At 42.3% G+C, this 17511-nt stretch overlaps 1 protein-coding gene across 1 annotated transcript in view; it reads right to left on the reverse strand.

The window, feature by feature from the left end:
* TTC4 (tetratricopeptide repeat domain 4) overlaps positions 1 to 17489 on the reverse strand; it is a 35178-nt gene extending 17689 nt beyond the window's left edge. Inside the window, exons 1-5 of the mRNA XM_003127973.4 lie at positions 17301 to 17489; positions 16578 to 16695; positions 14870 to 15031; positions 9732 to 9809; positions 8189 to 8313 (exon numbers count right to left, since the gene is read on the reverse strand). Of these exons, the coding sequence (XP_003128021.2) occupies positions 8189 to 8313; positions 9732 to 9809; positions 14870 to 15031; positions 16578 to 16695; positions 17301 to 17411 (594 nt within the window). The 5' untranslated portion in view covers positions 17412 to 17489. The remainder of the gene's footprint in view (positions 1 to 8188; positions 8314 to 9731; positions 9810 to 14869; positions 15032 to 16577; positions 16696 to 17300) is intronic.

Consider the following 17511-nt stretch of genomic DNA (forward strand, 5'->3'; position numbering starts at 1 on the left):
AGGCTCACTGAAATCATTCCTTTGATATGCATCTAACTATTTAGGGCCATGGAGTTTCCTTTGTGGATCAGCAGAAAATGAACCCAACTAGTGTCTGTGAGGACGTGGGTTCAACCCTGGCCTGGCTCAGTGGGTTAAGGATCCAGCACTGCCATGAGCTGTGGTGTAGGCTGGCAGCTGCAGCTCCAATTCAACCCCTAGCCTGAGAACTTCCATATGCCATAGGCATGGCCCTAAAAGACAAAACAAAACAAAACAACCATTTAGGGCAAGTATCCTGTCCCTCCCCTCCCCCAAAAAAGCTGCAACATCTTCTGTTTACTGATATGGCAGGTGACATTCTTCATCCATAGTATGACGATATTTTCACAAGTTATAAAGGAAAGGTAAATGCGATAAGAGTAGGTGAACTCTTTAGGAATAATTATGTTTGGGATATGCTTACCTAAAAAAGTTTCTCTAGTGACTTGAGTTTTGCTAAGTTAAATGATGGAAATTCACTGAATATCCAGATCATTTCAAATAAGATAAAATACTGGAACATTAATTGCTAAACAGGTCTAAATTTACCTACTTTTGTCTCCTTACAAGAGGGAAACTAAAGATGTTTGGCTTTTTTAGACACATCTTGTACCACACTGAGGAAAGAAATTATGCTATGTGAAGATGTATGTTTCTATGGGTTTTAGAATATTCCTAAACTTGCCTATTAGGAAATGCTAGTATGAAAACAGTTCACAGTTACTTGCTGCTTGCTGGCTTTTGCTAGAGATTGAGGTTTTTAAAGGTTATGTTTTCAGCAAAATAAAGTATGAGGAATTGAAATACACTTTAAGGGGAACATGTGATTTTGTCCCAGAGCTCACTGTTTCTAGATGGAAAAATAAGGAATAAACTAGTTTAATAGAAAACAAAGTTTTGGCATTCCTGCCGTGGCTCAGCAGTTAAAGAACCCAACTAATATCCATGAGGACACAGGTTCAATCTCTGGCCTTGCTCAGTGGGTTAAGGATCAGTATTGCCGTGAGCTGTAGTATAGGTTGCAGACACAGCTTGGATCTGATGTGGCTGTGGCATAGGCCGGTGGCTAGAGCTCCAATTTGACCCCTAGCTGGGGAACTTCCATATGCCATGGTGTTGCCTAAAAAGACAAAAAAAGAAAACAAAAGTTTTCTTGGAATACTGCTTTTGATAACAGATTGTATGAGTTTCTTTGCCTTTAAGTGATCTATATTTGCTTTCTGGAAGTCTGTCACTTTGGTCAAGTATTATTTCACAGTGACTCATGATTCTATTTGACCAAGAATTTTGAAAACTTTTTGATATTTTTTGACAAAATTCCCAAATATCAAATTCTAATTGAAGTTCTTTTGACCCTCAGCTAACTCTGGGAAGTTTCAAAGGAACCCTGAGGCATCTAAGAGGAATATTAAACTAATTAGGTTTATTTGGTAAATTCAGTTACTTAAAAAACATTGTCAGTGACTGGAGATAAACCTTCTTAGACTGCATGAGTAAATGTCATTCATATAGATATTCCAAAATTTATACAGCATTCCTAAAAATCTGATATATGGAGTTCCTGAGTTAAGGATCCAGCATTGTCTCTGTGGCAGCACAGTTCGATCCCCAGCCCAGTGCAGTGGGTTAAGGATCTGCTGTTGCCACAGCTATGGCGTAGGTTGCACCTACAGCTGGGATTCAATCCCTGGCCCAGGAACTTCCATATGCCATAGGTGCAGCCAAAAATATTAAAAAGAAAAAGAAAGTCTGATATGTCTTGGTTTAATGTTATGCTAATTATTATCTTAAAATGTTGTATGGCAAAGAAATAACCAAGTTTCTTGTCAATTTCATTATACTCAGATCTTTAACCATGCCATTTTAAGTCTTTTGTCATTCATAGACAATCGCTGTTTTACTTTGATGCTTTTATAAAATGAAGATCTCCAAGAAGATTCATAAAAGGGACTCTGACAAATATAAACTTCTGGTAACTTACCACTGAACTGGGTAAGAAATTACAAAACAATAAAGGAAAACGTGATGATTCATCTAGATCAACAGGAATTAATTACATGCTACTGAATGAACTTTGATTAATATGACTTCTAACTTCATGACTCTTTTCTGAAATATACTGGCTGGGTTTTTTTTGTTTGTTTTTTGTTTTTTAATGGCTGCACCCGTGGCATATGTAAGCTCCCAGGTGCTGGATCCTTTAACCCACTGCGCTGGGCCAGGATTGAACCTGCACCTCTGCAGCAACCCAAGCCTCTGCAAGTCAGATTCTTCCACCCACTGCACCACAGCAGGAACTCCTGAAGTATACTGGCTTTTAATCTTTGTGTTCCAGAAAACCTTTTCTCTTATGGTAACTATGACCTACAGCACATATAAAAAGTATACCTTCATAAACAAAGATGAAACATTTATTTTTTCTCTCTGCTTGATCCCTCCAGAATTTGGCTTCTACAGCTGGCTCCCTGGGAACTTGCTGGCTTATCATGACCAGATTACAACTAGTTACATGAACCACTGTTTTTATTTGCTCTCTCATTGTTTTCAAGTTATTTGTACCCCGTTCCTTTCTTTGCTGCACTATGACTCCATTAATGCTACTGCCTGTATTACTACATCCTGTCTGTTTTAGAAGATTGTCGTCTCTTGCACTACCCTATTGTAGCCATGATTCTGACAAAATTAACGACAGCTAAACATCTTGAAGCAGTGGATCAAATATTTAACTCCACATAGAATAATTGTAACCCTAGATGTGGGAAGAAGACATAAGTGAAAACGTTTCCTGGGTAACAGACTAGTAAAACAGGCAATCCAGAGAATTTTAGATCATCAACTGGTCCTGATCCAAAAATTAGTGCCCTGAGTGGCCTCTCAGTAGAATCTTTGCCTGTTCTAGGAATGAGCCTTCCTTTGTCCTATAGGACAAAACTGGCCATGAAATACCTTCCAACCATTGGTTAAATTTATAACCAAGAGGAAGTGGTGTAGACAAAGAATGTAACCTGCCATTTTAGCAAACAAAGGATGTTGCAGTCATAAAACCAGCAGCTACTGCAGCCACCCTGATGGTGCACACTGAAGGACACTCAGGAGGGAGAAAAACAGGATAATGATCCTACAGTTAAGGTGCATATCAAAGGAATAATTTCAATAGGGCCAGACTCTTGTATCCTCTCATACACAAAAAGCACTATATTCATTAACTTGAGATGTCTATTTCTTTAATTAGCAGTGATTTTTTGATGTCCAACTACATGTTTTCTTGTCTTTTATTTTCAAAAACTCCTAAATCCTTGCTCCTCCCTTACCTCTTCAGAACAGTCCTTTGATCTGAGTGGCTCTATCCCAGGCTTAAGTCCTCAGTAAGTCTGCTGAATAAAACTTAATTCCCAAGTTCTAGGGTGTGCTCTTTTTTTTTTTCAGTCAACAGTTCTTAGAACATTTTAAATAGTTTTAAAGTCTTTGTGTTTTTTCTTTTTCTTTTTAGAGTTACACCTGTGGCATTTGGAAGTTCCCAGGCAAGAGACCAAATCAGAGCTGCAGCTGCCAGCCTACACCATAGCCATAGCCATGCCAGATCCAAGCTGCATTTGCAACCTATGCCACAACCTTCGGCAACGCCAGATCATTAAACACTGAGTGAGGGTAGGGATCAAACCCACATCCTCATGAACACCACGGTGGGTTCTTAACCCACTGAGCCACAACAGGAACTCCATGTCTTTGTATTTTAAGTCCCACACCTGGACTTCCTCAGCAAGTTTCTGTTGATTTTTATTTCCTGGGTATGACCCATACTTTTAAGGCAGGAGGTAGATGGGCTCCAGGATAGACATTCGCAACTAGCCTCTTAGTTACACTTCCTGAGAAAGGAGATAGGTAGGCTCTGGGATAAATGTTTACAACCAGCCATCTATCTATACTTCGAGATAGAAATAACAACAGGCACAAGGCAAATCACTGGTACTTGTCTCCTGTGAATTTGTTAAACAGTTGTAATGACAGGTTCAAAAGAGGGGCTGAGCCCTGCTGGGACGGAAGAACAAGGAGGTCCCATACCACCCATCCTCAGGAACAAGGAGACCCCAACTACACACGGGCAGAGAGACCCTCTGGGTCAGAAAGGGAGGAGGTGCCAAGCCATAAGAAGTCTGGATAACCATCCCGCCATGCTTGCTTTGGAACCCATCTTGGCCAAAAGATGCACACGCAGATCAGGGAAGGGCCCTGGGTCTGGTCAGGTGTAAAAGAAAGCAAGACGACCGACTAAAGGAAGCTGAAGACCCGAAAGAAAGACTTCCCCATATAAGCGCTTAAGTCACCCTCTGGCATGCTCCTCATTGAGGCGGATGCCCACACCCTCACTCCTGTGGCTGTGGGTTACTGCTTTATTTCTGCCTTAGATAAAGAGACGACTTCTCTGTGTGCTCCCACATGCTGTACTGTGTTTCTACCAATAAACTTTCTACCTGTTTTTACAGTCTTTGCCTCCTTGAAGCATTTTGTTTTCAAAGGGGGCAAGAATCAGGGCAACTCTGCTTTCAGCCTCTAGCTAGTCTAGTGGATAGGATTTCTGGTTTTCATCCAGGCTGTCCAAGTTCAATTCCTGAGCAGAGAATTAAGATCTCACTTTTAGCCATCACCCACTGCTGTCTCTCTGAAATCACTTTCTTAACTATTTACATATCTTGTGATTTTTTTGTTGAAAACTGGACATTTAAAATAATATAATGTAGCAGCTTTGAAAAGCATTCTCTCTTATCTCCCCAGTGTTTGTTGTTGCTGCTGTTTAGTGGTTTTCCTGAGTTGATTCTTGTAATCTGTTGTTATGTGACTACTAAAGACTCCAATCAGTTAGCTTAGTAGTCAGTTTTCCCTAAATGCCTGAAGCCAAAAAGTCTGCCTGTCTTTACCAAAGGGCTCGCATGCAGGCTTTTTGACAAGCCTTCAACAATCATTCCAGCAAGTTCCAGTCATAGTTCAGCAGGTTACAAACCCAACTAGTATCTGTGAGGATGGGGTTTGATCCCTGGCCTCGCTTAGTAGGTTAAGGATCCAGTGTTGCTATGGCTGTTAGGCCAGCAGCTGCAGCTCTGATCTGACCCCTAGCCTGGGAACTTCCATATGCTGCAGATGTGGCCCAAAAAAAAAAAAAAAAAAAAAAACACTCCAGCAGTTAACAATCCAGCCTTAGCCTTCACTTCCTGCTTAAAGAGTTTCCAAATCAGCCAGAGTAAGAACTCAGGATCATCTTAGATCTTTAGTGAACACATGCATAGTCAGAGCACATATATATGACCTACGTTCCCAGAAATATGTTGGAGGTTTTCAAAGCCCCTATAGAATCTCGTTCCCTAGTTTTTCCGTTTAAGTTTTCTGGTAAACCTATTATTTGTCTCAACTATTTTCCACTGCTTCAGGCAGATGCAATCTTAAATAATAGCTTCAAATTGTTTTTAACAAATGCTTTCCACCCCAACCCTTTGTGAAAAAGCTTTTCAACTGGGATAGTTCCAAGATGGTCAAATAAAAAGTTTGTAAGTGGGGTTTTCTAGACGATCAAATGATGACAGTTCTCTGGGAACTGGACTGTGAAGGAGCTCCAATCCTGTTCTGCTTCCTCTGGTGGCTGCCAGGGTGCTCATTTTCCCCATGATTGTGGGCTGCTGGCTTTCATCCAGCTACTATGAACCCGTAGCAGAGTGGGGGTGGGGGGAGACAGGACAGGGCAAGTTAAAATGGCATAAAGCTTGCTGTTCTTATGGAGGGTCGGGCATCCTTTTTTTTTTTTTTTCTTTCCCCAGGGCCAAAGTGCAGCATGGCCACAGCAAAGTGAGATCTGCACCAGGTCTACAACCCACACCACAGCTCGCATCAATACCAGATCTTTTTAACCCACTGAGTGAGGCCAGAGAGCTAACCCACATCCTCATGGGTATTAGTTGGACTCATCTCCACTGAGCCACAACAGGCTCCTCAGCCAATCTTCTTGAATAAACATTCCTCAATTATTGCAAATCTTCAGTTCATTTCAGGGTTATGAGAAAGCTGATTCTACTATTTCTTTGCTGGTTTTCCATTGACTTTATGGAGAAATTTTTGCAGGTCTTTAGTTGGCCATTTTTGCAGACATCACCTCTCTACTGAGTCTTCACCTACTTATTCTGATAGGGATAGAGTAAAGGGATAAAGCAGGTGATTAAATGGTTAATTTCACCAGGAGACTGCAAGAAAAGTATGGGAGACCCCTGTAAGGTAATGATCACTCAAGAAAGCAGATTTACTTAACAACTAGGCAGGCTTGCTTAGCCACAAAAACCTTGCAGTAGAAGCACTAGGCATACCCCCAAACAATAAAACAATGGAATGAGACCCACATCCTGCCCAGTGAGGTCAGTAAGTTAGTGACTCCCAGGACACACTCCTCTACACACACTAAAACAAAAATATAAGGAAAGGTAACATAATAAAACCGGTGATGACTGACCGTATTCTAGTATATGTTACCACCTTTTTGCTCATTTCCACTGCACCATGACAATCCCACCCTGACTGTGTAGGGAGAAGAAAACTCCCGATGTGGAGGAGGAGCTGACGGTGGAAGTCTGACATCTACTCAAGACTGAGGGAGCAAGTGGTCCCCACTTTCCTTGGATTATACAACTGTAGCCCACCACGTGCTCAGCGTGGAACCCTCTTGCCCACCTGCTTATAAATCTCACAGGTGTCCTATGCTAATAAACTCTTTCCTTATCTGTCTCTCTGCCTCTCGCTGAATTCCTTCTGTGCCGAGTCAGAAGAACCTACACTTTACTAAGTCCTGAAACACACTTTACGGTTTCAATTCTATCAATTACTCTGAGAGAGGGATGTTGACAGCTCCACCTATTTCTACATTTGTCTCTTCCTTCTTTGAGTTGTCAATTTTTTGCTTCATGCATTTTGAAGTTCTGCTATTAGGTACATACATATTTAGAACTATTAAATACTCTGATTAAACTGACCCTTTAATCAAGATCCTGCTTGATCTCTGGTAAGGCTCACTGCCTTGAAATCTATTTTGTCTGATATTAACATAAGCACATGAGGTCTACTGCTTACATATACCAAACACATGGGAATCCAGAATCAATTTATACTCGGATAAAAGGGAATAATCCTGATACACAGCAAGCAATGTCACCTATACCTAATGTCGGGCTTTTGAGCCCTGAAATCTCCCTTTAATTATGCCTGTGCTGCAGGGCCTAGAAGCTTTCATTGAGGTCCAACAAGGGTTTTTCTGTGGCTAAGCCTGGTGATGGCTTCCCACAGCAGCCCTCTAGACATTCTCTCCTTTTAGAAATTCTAGCCCATATCCCCTCACCTAGGCTCAGAATTCTATCCATGTGGGTCTGCACATATCTACTTTTTCTACCATTTCATGTGACCAGAGTGACTTCTGAAGAAAACTAATCCCTTATCCCTGTATAGGGCCAGCACTAGGCTCCTAGGCGTCCATTCCACAGTGTAAGCAGTGATGAGGGACCCAGACCAAGAATCAGAACTTAGATCTAGTTCTGGATTTGTACTGAAAAGGCATGTGAGGCAGTACTGCAAGGGACCAAGAGTATGGACTCTGGAGCCAGAATGCTTGACTTCAAAGCCCAGCCTCACCAACTGTGTGACTTAGGAAACTTCCTGAGCTCTCTGTGCTTCAGCTACCTCACTACTGGAAGCTGAATTAGAACAGTGCTTCCTTATATGACTGTGCATGGTTTAGATGGATTCATTTAAGTAAAAAAAAAAAAAATTTTTTTTTTTTTTGTCTTTTGTCTTTTAGGGCCGCACCGAGGCATACGGAGACTCCCAGGCTAGGGGTCTAATCGGAGCTGTAGCCACTGGCCTACACCACAGCTACAGCAATGCCAGATCCGAGCCATGCCTGCAACCTACACCACAGCTCACGCCATCACCGGATCCTTAACCCACTGAACAAGGCCAGGGATTGAACCTGCATGCTCGTGGATACTAGTTGGATTCATTTCTGCTGCGCCAGAATGCAAACAAAGGGTTATGTTTTAAAGAAGAAAAAGTTTACAACGACCCAAGATGTGACCTAGGCTGTGCTAATTAATTAATGTTAATTAACAAATACCAAGTGACTACTAATTTTGCCACCAACCTTCAACTTGTCTGCTTTTGCCCTCATTTCCAGAAGCTTCTTCTCTGTCGCATCTATCTGCAGCCCCTCATCACACCAAGTCACAGCTTCACCGTAGTTTTTCAGTTCCAGATGACACAGGGCACCTGTAGAAGCCAGAACCCTTAGTATCCTTGGACAACATGCATGGAGAGAACCCCCCGCCCCAACCAGCCACAGCCAGTACCTTGAAGGGAAAATGGATGATAGAGCCCCTTGCAGTGCATTCCCCAGACAAGGAAGAGTACTTCTTGTACCTTAGATCAGAAAGATTTCTAGGGCCCATTCAGCTTAAAATGCCTGTGAGCCTTTCTGACATCAAGGACCCTTAAAGTAGGGAAAGCTACAGCTTAGGGGCAAAGAACATAGATTTTGGAATCAGACAGATCTGGGCCGGAAATCTGGCTGTCATTTACCAAGGAAACAGCAGACAAAGGACTGAGTGTCCCCGACCTTCAGGTTCCTTGTCCATAAATGAGAATAAGGCCCATCTCAGACGACTTTTTTTAAACGGAGAGAGAAAGCAGAATTCACCTCGGTCTTTCATAAAAGCAATGGCAAAACCAAAGACATTAGGTCTCTCCTAAAACTATTCCTGATGGCTACCAGTTTAAGCTGCCTCTCCTTAAATCATGTTTTTCCTCCAGTTAGCCTCTTTGGGCTTTCCACAGAATTTAAAAATCTAAGATCTGTAAAGGCTTAAATGTCAAATGAATCCAACTTCATCTTCCAGAGACAGGCAAACTGGCAGGGTGGGTGTCTTGCCAAGATAACATGGTAACGTAAAGCTGACAGTTCCGTCAAGGTATAGACTTCTAGCCTGTGGCCAATTCCATAGGACTATGCTCAATTCACTTGCCCATCTCTGTTTCATACCGTCTTTCCTACAGTGAAGGTCATGGATCTACTTAAACCCCCCAACCATGAATCCTTAACAATGCATAACTTTGATAAAGCGTTTTAAGTTGGTCCATGGCAATGTAGAGATTAATATGTGATGAATAAAGTTTACAAAGCATCTTTGAGCATCTCAAAGAAACGGTGAAGTATAAAAGCAATAAAAACACTATTATTACACACAAAGGTCAGATTACAGTAGGAAAAATAATCTGGGAACATCTCAGCATTAGAGTTACCAGCAAAAGTCCCATAACTTGTCTTTTAATTAACATTAACATAGAATTTGAGGAGCTAGGCTATACATCAGCTAATCTGGAAAAAAAAATAGAATGTGGTTTTTTGGAACTGCTTGATTTTAATTAATTTTATTCTTTATTAATTTAAAATGAGGAGCTCCCATTTCCCTACAAATTTTTAAAACACAGATGATTGGGTTATTCTCTGGGTGGGGAATTCTTTTAAAAATATCATGTTGTTGATAAGAACCAAGAACTTAATATCAAAATTGCGAAAATAAGGTGACTTCATTAGCATCACAGCACAGTAATTAGATTGAAATACTTCTGGTGCAGGGCATGCCAACTTTTCTGTGATGACAATCAGACTATAGCTCTCCAAGACTTACCTCTTACTATCGCTTTGAGGTGGCAGGGTTTTAGCTTTCTGGCAGCCGTCACATCATTGAGAGCAGAACGAAAGTTGCCTAGTAAGACATTTAGTAAAAGAGAAAATAAGTTTTGAGAGCCAAATTATTTCCAAAATGTTGTGTGCAGAAACAAAACACTCTTGACAATCTTGGAGAAATATAAATCAGAGCAACTGTTTATAGAAAAAAAGCCTTAGAAATGTTTGCAACATCAGGCAATCCACCAAAAAACTAGTAAGCACATGGAGATGCTCAACATCACTAATCATTAGAGAAATTAAAATTAACATGAAAATAGTAAAAATTTTAAAGATAATGTTCAGTGAGTTCCCACTGTGGTGCAACAGGATCGGTGGCATCTCTGCAGCACCAGGATGAAGGTTCGATCCTCAGCCCGGCACAGTGGGTTAAATGATCCGCAGTAGCATTGTCACAACTGTGGCGTGGATCTGATCCCTGGCCCGGAACTCCATATGCTATAGGGTGGCCAAAAAAGAAAAAAGAAAAAAAAAAAAAAAAAGATAATGTCCAATACTGGTGAAGATATAGAAAAAGGGCACCCTAAGAGTAAACAAGAGGATGAAGTGGCATGAACTTCTTGCATACTTTGACCCAACAACACTCCTCTAAGAATTTATCCTTACCGAGTTCCTGTTGTGGCTCAGTGGTAACAAACCCAAATAGTCGATCCCTGGCCTTGCTCAGTGAGTGAAGTATCCAGCATTGCCATGAGCTGTGGTGTTGGTCACAGGCAAGGCTCAGATCTGGTGTGGCTGTGGCTGCGGCATAGGCTGGCAACTGCAGCTATGATTCAACCTCTAGCCTGGGAACTTCCATATGCTGCACCTACGGCCCTAAAAAGAAAAAAACATTTATCCTAAAAATGCTTGCAAAAATGTGCAAGGATAAATGTAAAAGCATAGTTAACTGCAGCATTATTTTTAGTTATGAAAAGTCAGAGATAACCTACCATATCCTCAAGTGACTAATGATTAAATTACGGTGAATCCATAGTATTGAATACTATGCAGCTATTAAAAAGAGTAAGCTAGGAGTTCCCGTTGTGGCACAGCGGAAACGAATCCGTCTAGGAACAATGAGGCTGTGGGTTTGATCCCTGGCCTCACTCAGTGGGTTAAGTGTGGTGTAGTCGCAGACGAGGCTCGGATCTGGCATTGCTGTGGCTCTGGTGTAGGCCGGCAGCTGTAGCTCCGATTAGACCCCTAGCCTGGAAACCTCCATATGCCTCGGGTATGGCCCTAAAAAGACAAAAAAATAAATAAATAAAAATTTAAAAAATAATAAAAAGAGTCAGCCAGAGCTATATGTAAAAGGAATAACAGGAGTCGCATGGCACAGTGGTTAACAAATCCGACCAACAACCATGAGGTTGCGGGTTCAATCCCTGGCCTTGCTCAGTGGGTTAAGGATCCAGCGTTGCCGTGAGCTGTGGTGTAGGTCACAGACGCTGCTCGGATCTCGTGTTGCTGCGGCTCTGGCATAGGCCGGTGGCTACAGCTCTGATTAGACCCCTAGCCTGGGAACCTCCATATGCCACAGGAAGCGGCCCTAGAAAAGGCAAAAAGACAAAAAATAAATAAATGAATAAAAGGCATGACAGGTTTCTGTGTTATATTGTTTTAAGAGGTGGGTCAGTATGAATAGAAGCCTATATTTATAAAACAAACAAACCAATCTAAATATATGGATACATATATGCACACTTTTTTTTTTTTTTTTGCCTTTTCTAGGGCCGCTTCCTGTGGCATATGGAGGTTCCAAGGCTAGGGGTCCAATCAGAGCTGTAGCCACAGGCCTACGCCAGAGCCACAGCAACACGGGATCCAAGCTGCGTCTGCGACCTACACCACAGCTCACGGCAACGCCGGGTCCTCAACCCACTAAGCAAGGCCAGGGATCGAACCCACAATCTCATGGTTCCTAGTCAGATTCATTAACTACTGCGCCACGACGGGAACGCCCACACATATATGTATTTAAGTGCATCTAAAACAGGTTTGCAATCATATATACTGGTTATCCAAACTATGAAGCATGAGGCACACTTATACTTTCTGGCTTATACTGAAAACATTACCTAACAGTTTGGTATTTTCCTATTAACTTCACTGCTAAAACTCTAGCCCAGGGTCAGCAAAATTTTTCCTTAAAGTGCCATGTAGTAAGATTCTGCAGGCTACATATGTTCTGTCACACACTCTTTGTTTTACGATCCTTTAAAAATGTAAAAAAACACTTTTAGCTCAGAGGAGGCCAGGGATCTAGATGTAGCCTATGAGCCAAAGTTGGCCAAACCCTGCTCTAGCCTAAAGAATAATCAGAATTATTGGAAAAACTTTATCACTAACTTTATTTTTGCATTACTTAAACCTAAAAGCAGTTATATACACAATAGCAGAATAGTAAAGCAAATAGTATAAACACTGATTTGTCCATATGATGTATGTTATGTATCTATTAAAACAGCATTCACTGGAGTTCCCATCGTGGCGCAGAGGTTAACGAATCCAACTAGGAACCACAAGGTTGCGGGTTCAATCCCTGGCCTTGCTCAGTGGGTTAAGGATCTGGTATTGCTGTAAGCTGTAGTGTAGGTCGCAGACTCGGCTCGGATCCCGAGTTGCTGTGGCTCTGGTGTAGGCGGCGGCCACAGCTCTGATTTGACCACTAGCCTGGGAACCTCCATATGCCTCAAGAGTGGCCCTAGAAAAGACAAAAAACAAAACAAAACAAAACAGCATTCATGGAGTTCCCACTGTGGCTTGGGTAATGAACGTGACTAGCATCCATGGGGACACAGGTTTGATCTTTGGCCCCACTCAGTGGGTTAAGGAAAATGCAGAGCTGTGAGCTGTGGTGTACGTCGCAGAAACAGCTCAGATTCGACCCCTAGCCTGGGAATTTCCATATGCTTAAGGTGCAGCCCTGAAAAAAAAAAAAGAAAAAAAACAGTATTCGCAAATAATTTAATGACAAGTGAAACTGTTTATGTTATAAAATTAAGTGATAAGAACTGAATACAAGATTGGAAGAATATGATCTTAACTATGGGAAAAATACATATAAAAGAAATTCAAAAAATTTTGGTTAAAGGCAATAGACTGAACATGCATTTCAACCCCATCCACTGCCCCCCCCCATAAGTCCACAAGGACAAGAACATAGAACACACTTTTTTTTTTTTTTTTTTGTCTTTTTAAAGCAGCACCTGTGGCATATGGAGGTTCCCAGGCTAGGGGTCTAATCGGAGTTGTAGCTGCCGGCCTACACCACAGCTCATAGCAACACCAGATCCCCAACCCATTGAGCAAGGCCAGAGATTGAACCTACAACCTCACGGTTCCTAGTCAGATTTGTTTCTGCTGCGCCATGACGGACACTCCATAGAACACATTTTAAAGCTGAGAAACAAAGAAACACAGGCTAAATGACTAAACAAGCTTAAGAAAAATGAATTCTAAGCCAGCCGAGGGAAACTCAAATGCTATCAAGCTACAGCACGGAAGCTAGAAAGTACTCAGTACTCAGCTATGGAATCAAGAGCGCCAGGTACCTCCAGAAGTGTGGCGAAAGGGGTCTTCCGTTTAGTGTACTTTGAATCAAACCAGATTCTGCATTCTAGTCCTAGCACCGTGTATCTTCAGACAATTTATTTGACCACATCTACTACATTTTACCAGTTTCTTATTCTGCTAACTAGGAATAAAGCTGTTAACCTCACTTACCTTACAAAGCTGCTATGAGGTCAAGAGAGAGAAAAAAACGGCAAAGTGCTTGGTAAGCCGTACCAGTGACATCATTTAAGGAATGTCTGATTATTACACATTTGCTCCTCTGGTATCATACACACACACGGTTTTTCTTGAAAAGTGCTCTGGTCTGATTAGCCCTGTCTGTGACCATTTTTAAGTTCCCCAAGGAAAGGAACTATGTAGCTCTTGTTCACAGTGCAATGCCTGGCATACAATAAATGCCTGATGGTTACTTACTGAATAAGTAAATGAATGAAACTCCTTTAGGGAAAGGTCAGGTCTCACTCATTTCTACGATGCCAGCGCCCAGCACAGAATAAAAACTCAGTTTGCAGAATTAAGAAAATGTATTCCCCCAGAAGCTGCAAGACTGGGTTTCTAGTCCAGGTTTTAGCAGTAACCAAAGGATCCCTCTCCAGGCCCATGTAAAATGAAGGTGCTGGTTGGCTCAAAGAACATACAAAGTTCTCTACCACTCCTACGTTTTAGAATTTTATAATGAAATAGGCTAAAGGAGTAAAGAGTTGGAGCAAACGATGATTCAGGAGAAGCTCTGCTCCAAAGATGATGAGTCCCAACAGACTTATCCTAGCTAGACGGCAAGGCTTATTCTCTGCCAGTCCCTCAGACAGCCTGAGGTCATTCCCAGGTCCTCTCTAAATGCTGTGGTAAGAAACGTGGGTCTAACGTGACCAAGACCAGTCACCAGCAATCAGGCCACACAATGTTTCCCAAAGTCATGTCTGCAGAACAGTCCTGCATGTTATTAAGTGTTACTTGAAAAGGGGCTTACAAAACCTGAGAATCACGGGGTACAGTTCTCTGCTGTAGGCTATCTCAGTGTTAACATGATAACGTGCACTGCAAATCTCCCATGAAGAAGCAACACTGCACATTCACTAGTCCAAAGAATATGTTTTACGTAAAAAGTTCCTCAGAATACCCTTTGAAAAATTCTCCCTTGGATTAATAGTTTCTCTCACACAAAGAATTCTATTGCCTTCATTCTTCTAGTATCCTTAAGAGGGTAAAAGGCCAGAAAAAAACTTTTTGAGAGAGATTAGAAGCACATGGGCTCAAAAATCTCAGATCATACCAACTCATGTATTAAGGTATTTGATGTTACTCATTTGGGTCAGATAATAAAACTATACAATCTACCTGGTTTCCCTCTTCACCAAGTCTACCTAGAAGATCAGAGTTCAACTAGAGTCAACTATCCTAGGTTTCTGGGATAAGCAGCTCCTCTTCCACTGACATTCTCAAACCCTCTACTAGCTATCATGTAATGCTTTTTATCATAAGTTAATTTTTTAGAAAGCACTAAATAATGGAATAAATTACCCAGGTAATACTGTGCTGCTGCCCGGTTGGTGTAAAGAACAGCATTCAAATCAGGGTCTGCACATTTCTTCTTTAATCCTTCCGTGTAAGAAATCACAGCTTTCTTATAGTCTTTTTCTTTAAAGTAATCATTGCCCTCATCTTTATAGGTTTTGGCCTGTTCTGCAAAAAAAAAAAAAAAAAAAAAAAAGGAAGAGAGAGAGAGAAAAAATAATCACTATAGCCTATTTTTTAAAGGTTCATTAAAAACAGATTCTAGGGAGTTCCCATTGAGGCTCAGTGGTAATGAACCCAACTAGGATCCTTGAGGATGCAGGTTCAATCCCTGGCCTCACTCAGTGGGTTAAGGATGTGGCGTTGCCTTGAGCTGCAGTGTATGTTGCAGACGAGGTTTGGATCCTGTGTTGTTCTGGCTGTGGCACATGCTGGCGGCTGCAGCTCTGATTCCATCCCTAGCCTGGGATCTTTCATATGCTGCACCTGTGGTCCTAAAAGGCCAAAAAAAAAAAGGTTCTAAATCATGCAATAATGTTGATATATGATAAACCAAACAGAAGAAAACAACAGGGCAAGAAAACAAAAATGAATGCTGTAAAACTGGGTATCAACATAGAGAAATTTTTTTTTTTTTCTTTTTAGGGCCACACCTGTGGCATATGGAGGTTCCCAGGCTAGAGGTCCAATCAGAGCTACAGCTGCCAGCCTATACCACAGCCATAGCAACGCCGGATCCTTAACCTACTGAGCGAGGCCAGGGATCGAACCCACAATCTCATGGTTCCTAGACAGATTCCTTTCCGCTGTGCTGCACTGGGAACTCCCAACATGGAGAAACATTAAGTCACATGTACTGAATGCTAAAATCAATCCCAAATAGCTTACAAGGTGTAGATTATTAAGTACTTACCAAGAACAAGAAGCATAAAGGAGGAGTTCCCGTCGTGGCGCAGTGGTTAACGAATCCGACTAGGAACCTTGAGGTTGCAGGTTCGGTCCCTGCCCCTGTTCAGTGGGTTAACGATCCGGCGTTGCCGGGAGCTGTGGTGTAGGTTGCAGACGCAGCTTGGATCCCGTGTTGCTGTGGCTCTGGTGTAGGCCGGTGGCTACAGCTCCGATTCAACCCCTAGCCTGGGAACCTCCATATGCCGCGGGAGTGGCCCAAGAAATAGCAACAACAACAAAAAAAAAAAAAAGGCAAAAAGAAGCATAAAGGAAAAAAGATGCTCATGCTAGCTCTTGAAGATAGGACTTTTTTTTTTAATTACTGAAGAAATAGGGGGAAATTACACTTCTGCTTTTGTGTATGTTGTTTGATTTCCTGCAATGCAAATTCCCCCTCATCACCCTAGCCAAGAGCCTATAAAATTGTTACAATTCAGTTCAAATTTTCAATCCACTGAAAGCCCATTCCTATCTCCCCGGGCAGCACCAGGTGTTCCGGCAGCTCCGAGAATATTGCTAGGTTTGCCCTGATCACACACAGCTGTCCTGATGCTTTAGGAAGATTTGTCCATCCATTGGAATATGACCTTTCTCCCAAATCCCCAATGGCTAGTGTTTAGCAGGTATCCAAAGAAGTATATCCGCAATAATAGTGACACATTAGCTTAGGCTAACTACTTCTTGTTATCAATCAGAACCTTTCTGACTCACGCTTTATCTCAATTTAATGGAGAAGCAAAACAAATGTTAGAGTCTTTGAAGATACCTTCTGGAGATCGTTCTTCATCAAAAATAATTGACTGGAGGCAAGCCAAGTCAGGATTCTCTTTGGGATCAATTTCTGATGGTGCTTTCTTCATAAATAGGGGGATCTTTTCAAATTCCTAGAAGAGAAGAATGAACTGTACAAATAGGATTTCCTCCCGAATAGATCCAATTCCATGTTCCTACATCAAAGTTTTCTCATCATGATTTGCAAATCATCATGATTGGCTCTATCTCTTCCTAGCCAGGCCTCAGTTTCCTACCTGTGAAAGAGAGTAGAAAACCCCTAAAGATCCTTCAGTTCTCACATTCTTACAAAAGCAGTAATAATCATCATGAGTTGAGCACTCATGTGCCCGGCACTTTCCCCACCCTCTCACTTTAGCTTCGCCGCAACTCTAGAGATTGGTGCTCGAGTTAGGGGAATTTTACAAATGAGGAGACGGGCTCAGATAAGTGAAGTAAGTAACAGCCAGTAAGTAGAACCACCGGTGTCTGACCCCAAAACCTGCACGCCTAAATGTATTTGCAGCTTAAGAAGACCCTGGAAACGCAGAGGCCGATTTTTCACACTCAAGTAGAAACCATCTATCCTCCGGCAGCGCTAGAAGTGGCGAGGGAGGCACCTTCGGGACAGAGGAGGCCCCAGGAGTTCTGACGACGCCCCCCGCCCCCCACGAGACACACACACACACACACGTGCGGAGACCCCGGGCCCACCCACCTCCTCCCATTGGTCCTCGTGGAAGCCGCCGCTGTAAGGCTGGCTCTGAAACTTTTCCAGAAACGAGTCCATAGCGTCGTCTGAACTGGCCCCCAGCTCTGGGCGCTCCATGGCAGCCCTCTGTCCCACCGCCACGGTCTAGGCGCTGAGAACCACTCGGCTACTTCCGGCGGCGCGGGTGCTCTTCCTTCAATCTTCCGGGCGGCGCCGG

This window comes from Sus scrofa, chromosome 6, assembly GCF_000003025.6.
Source record: "Sus scrofa isolate TJ Tabasco breed Duroc chromosome 6, Sscrofa11.1, whole genome shotgun sequence".
NCBI classification, from domain to species: Eukaryota; Metazoa; Chordata; class Mammalia; order Artiodactyla; family Suidae; genus Sus; species Sus scrofa.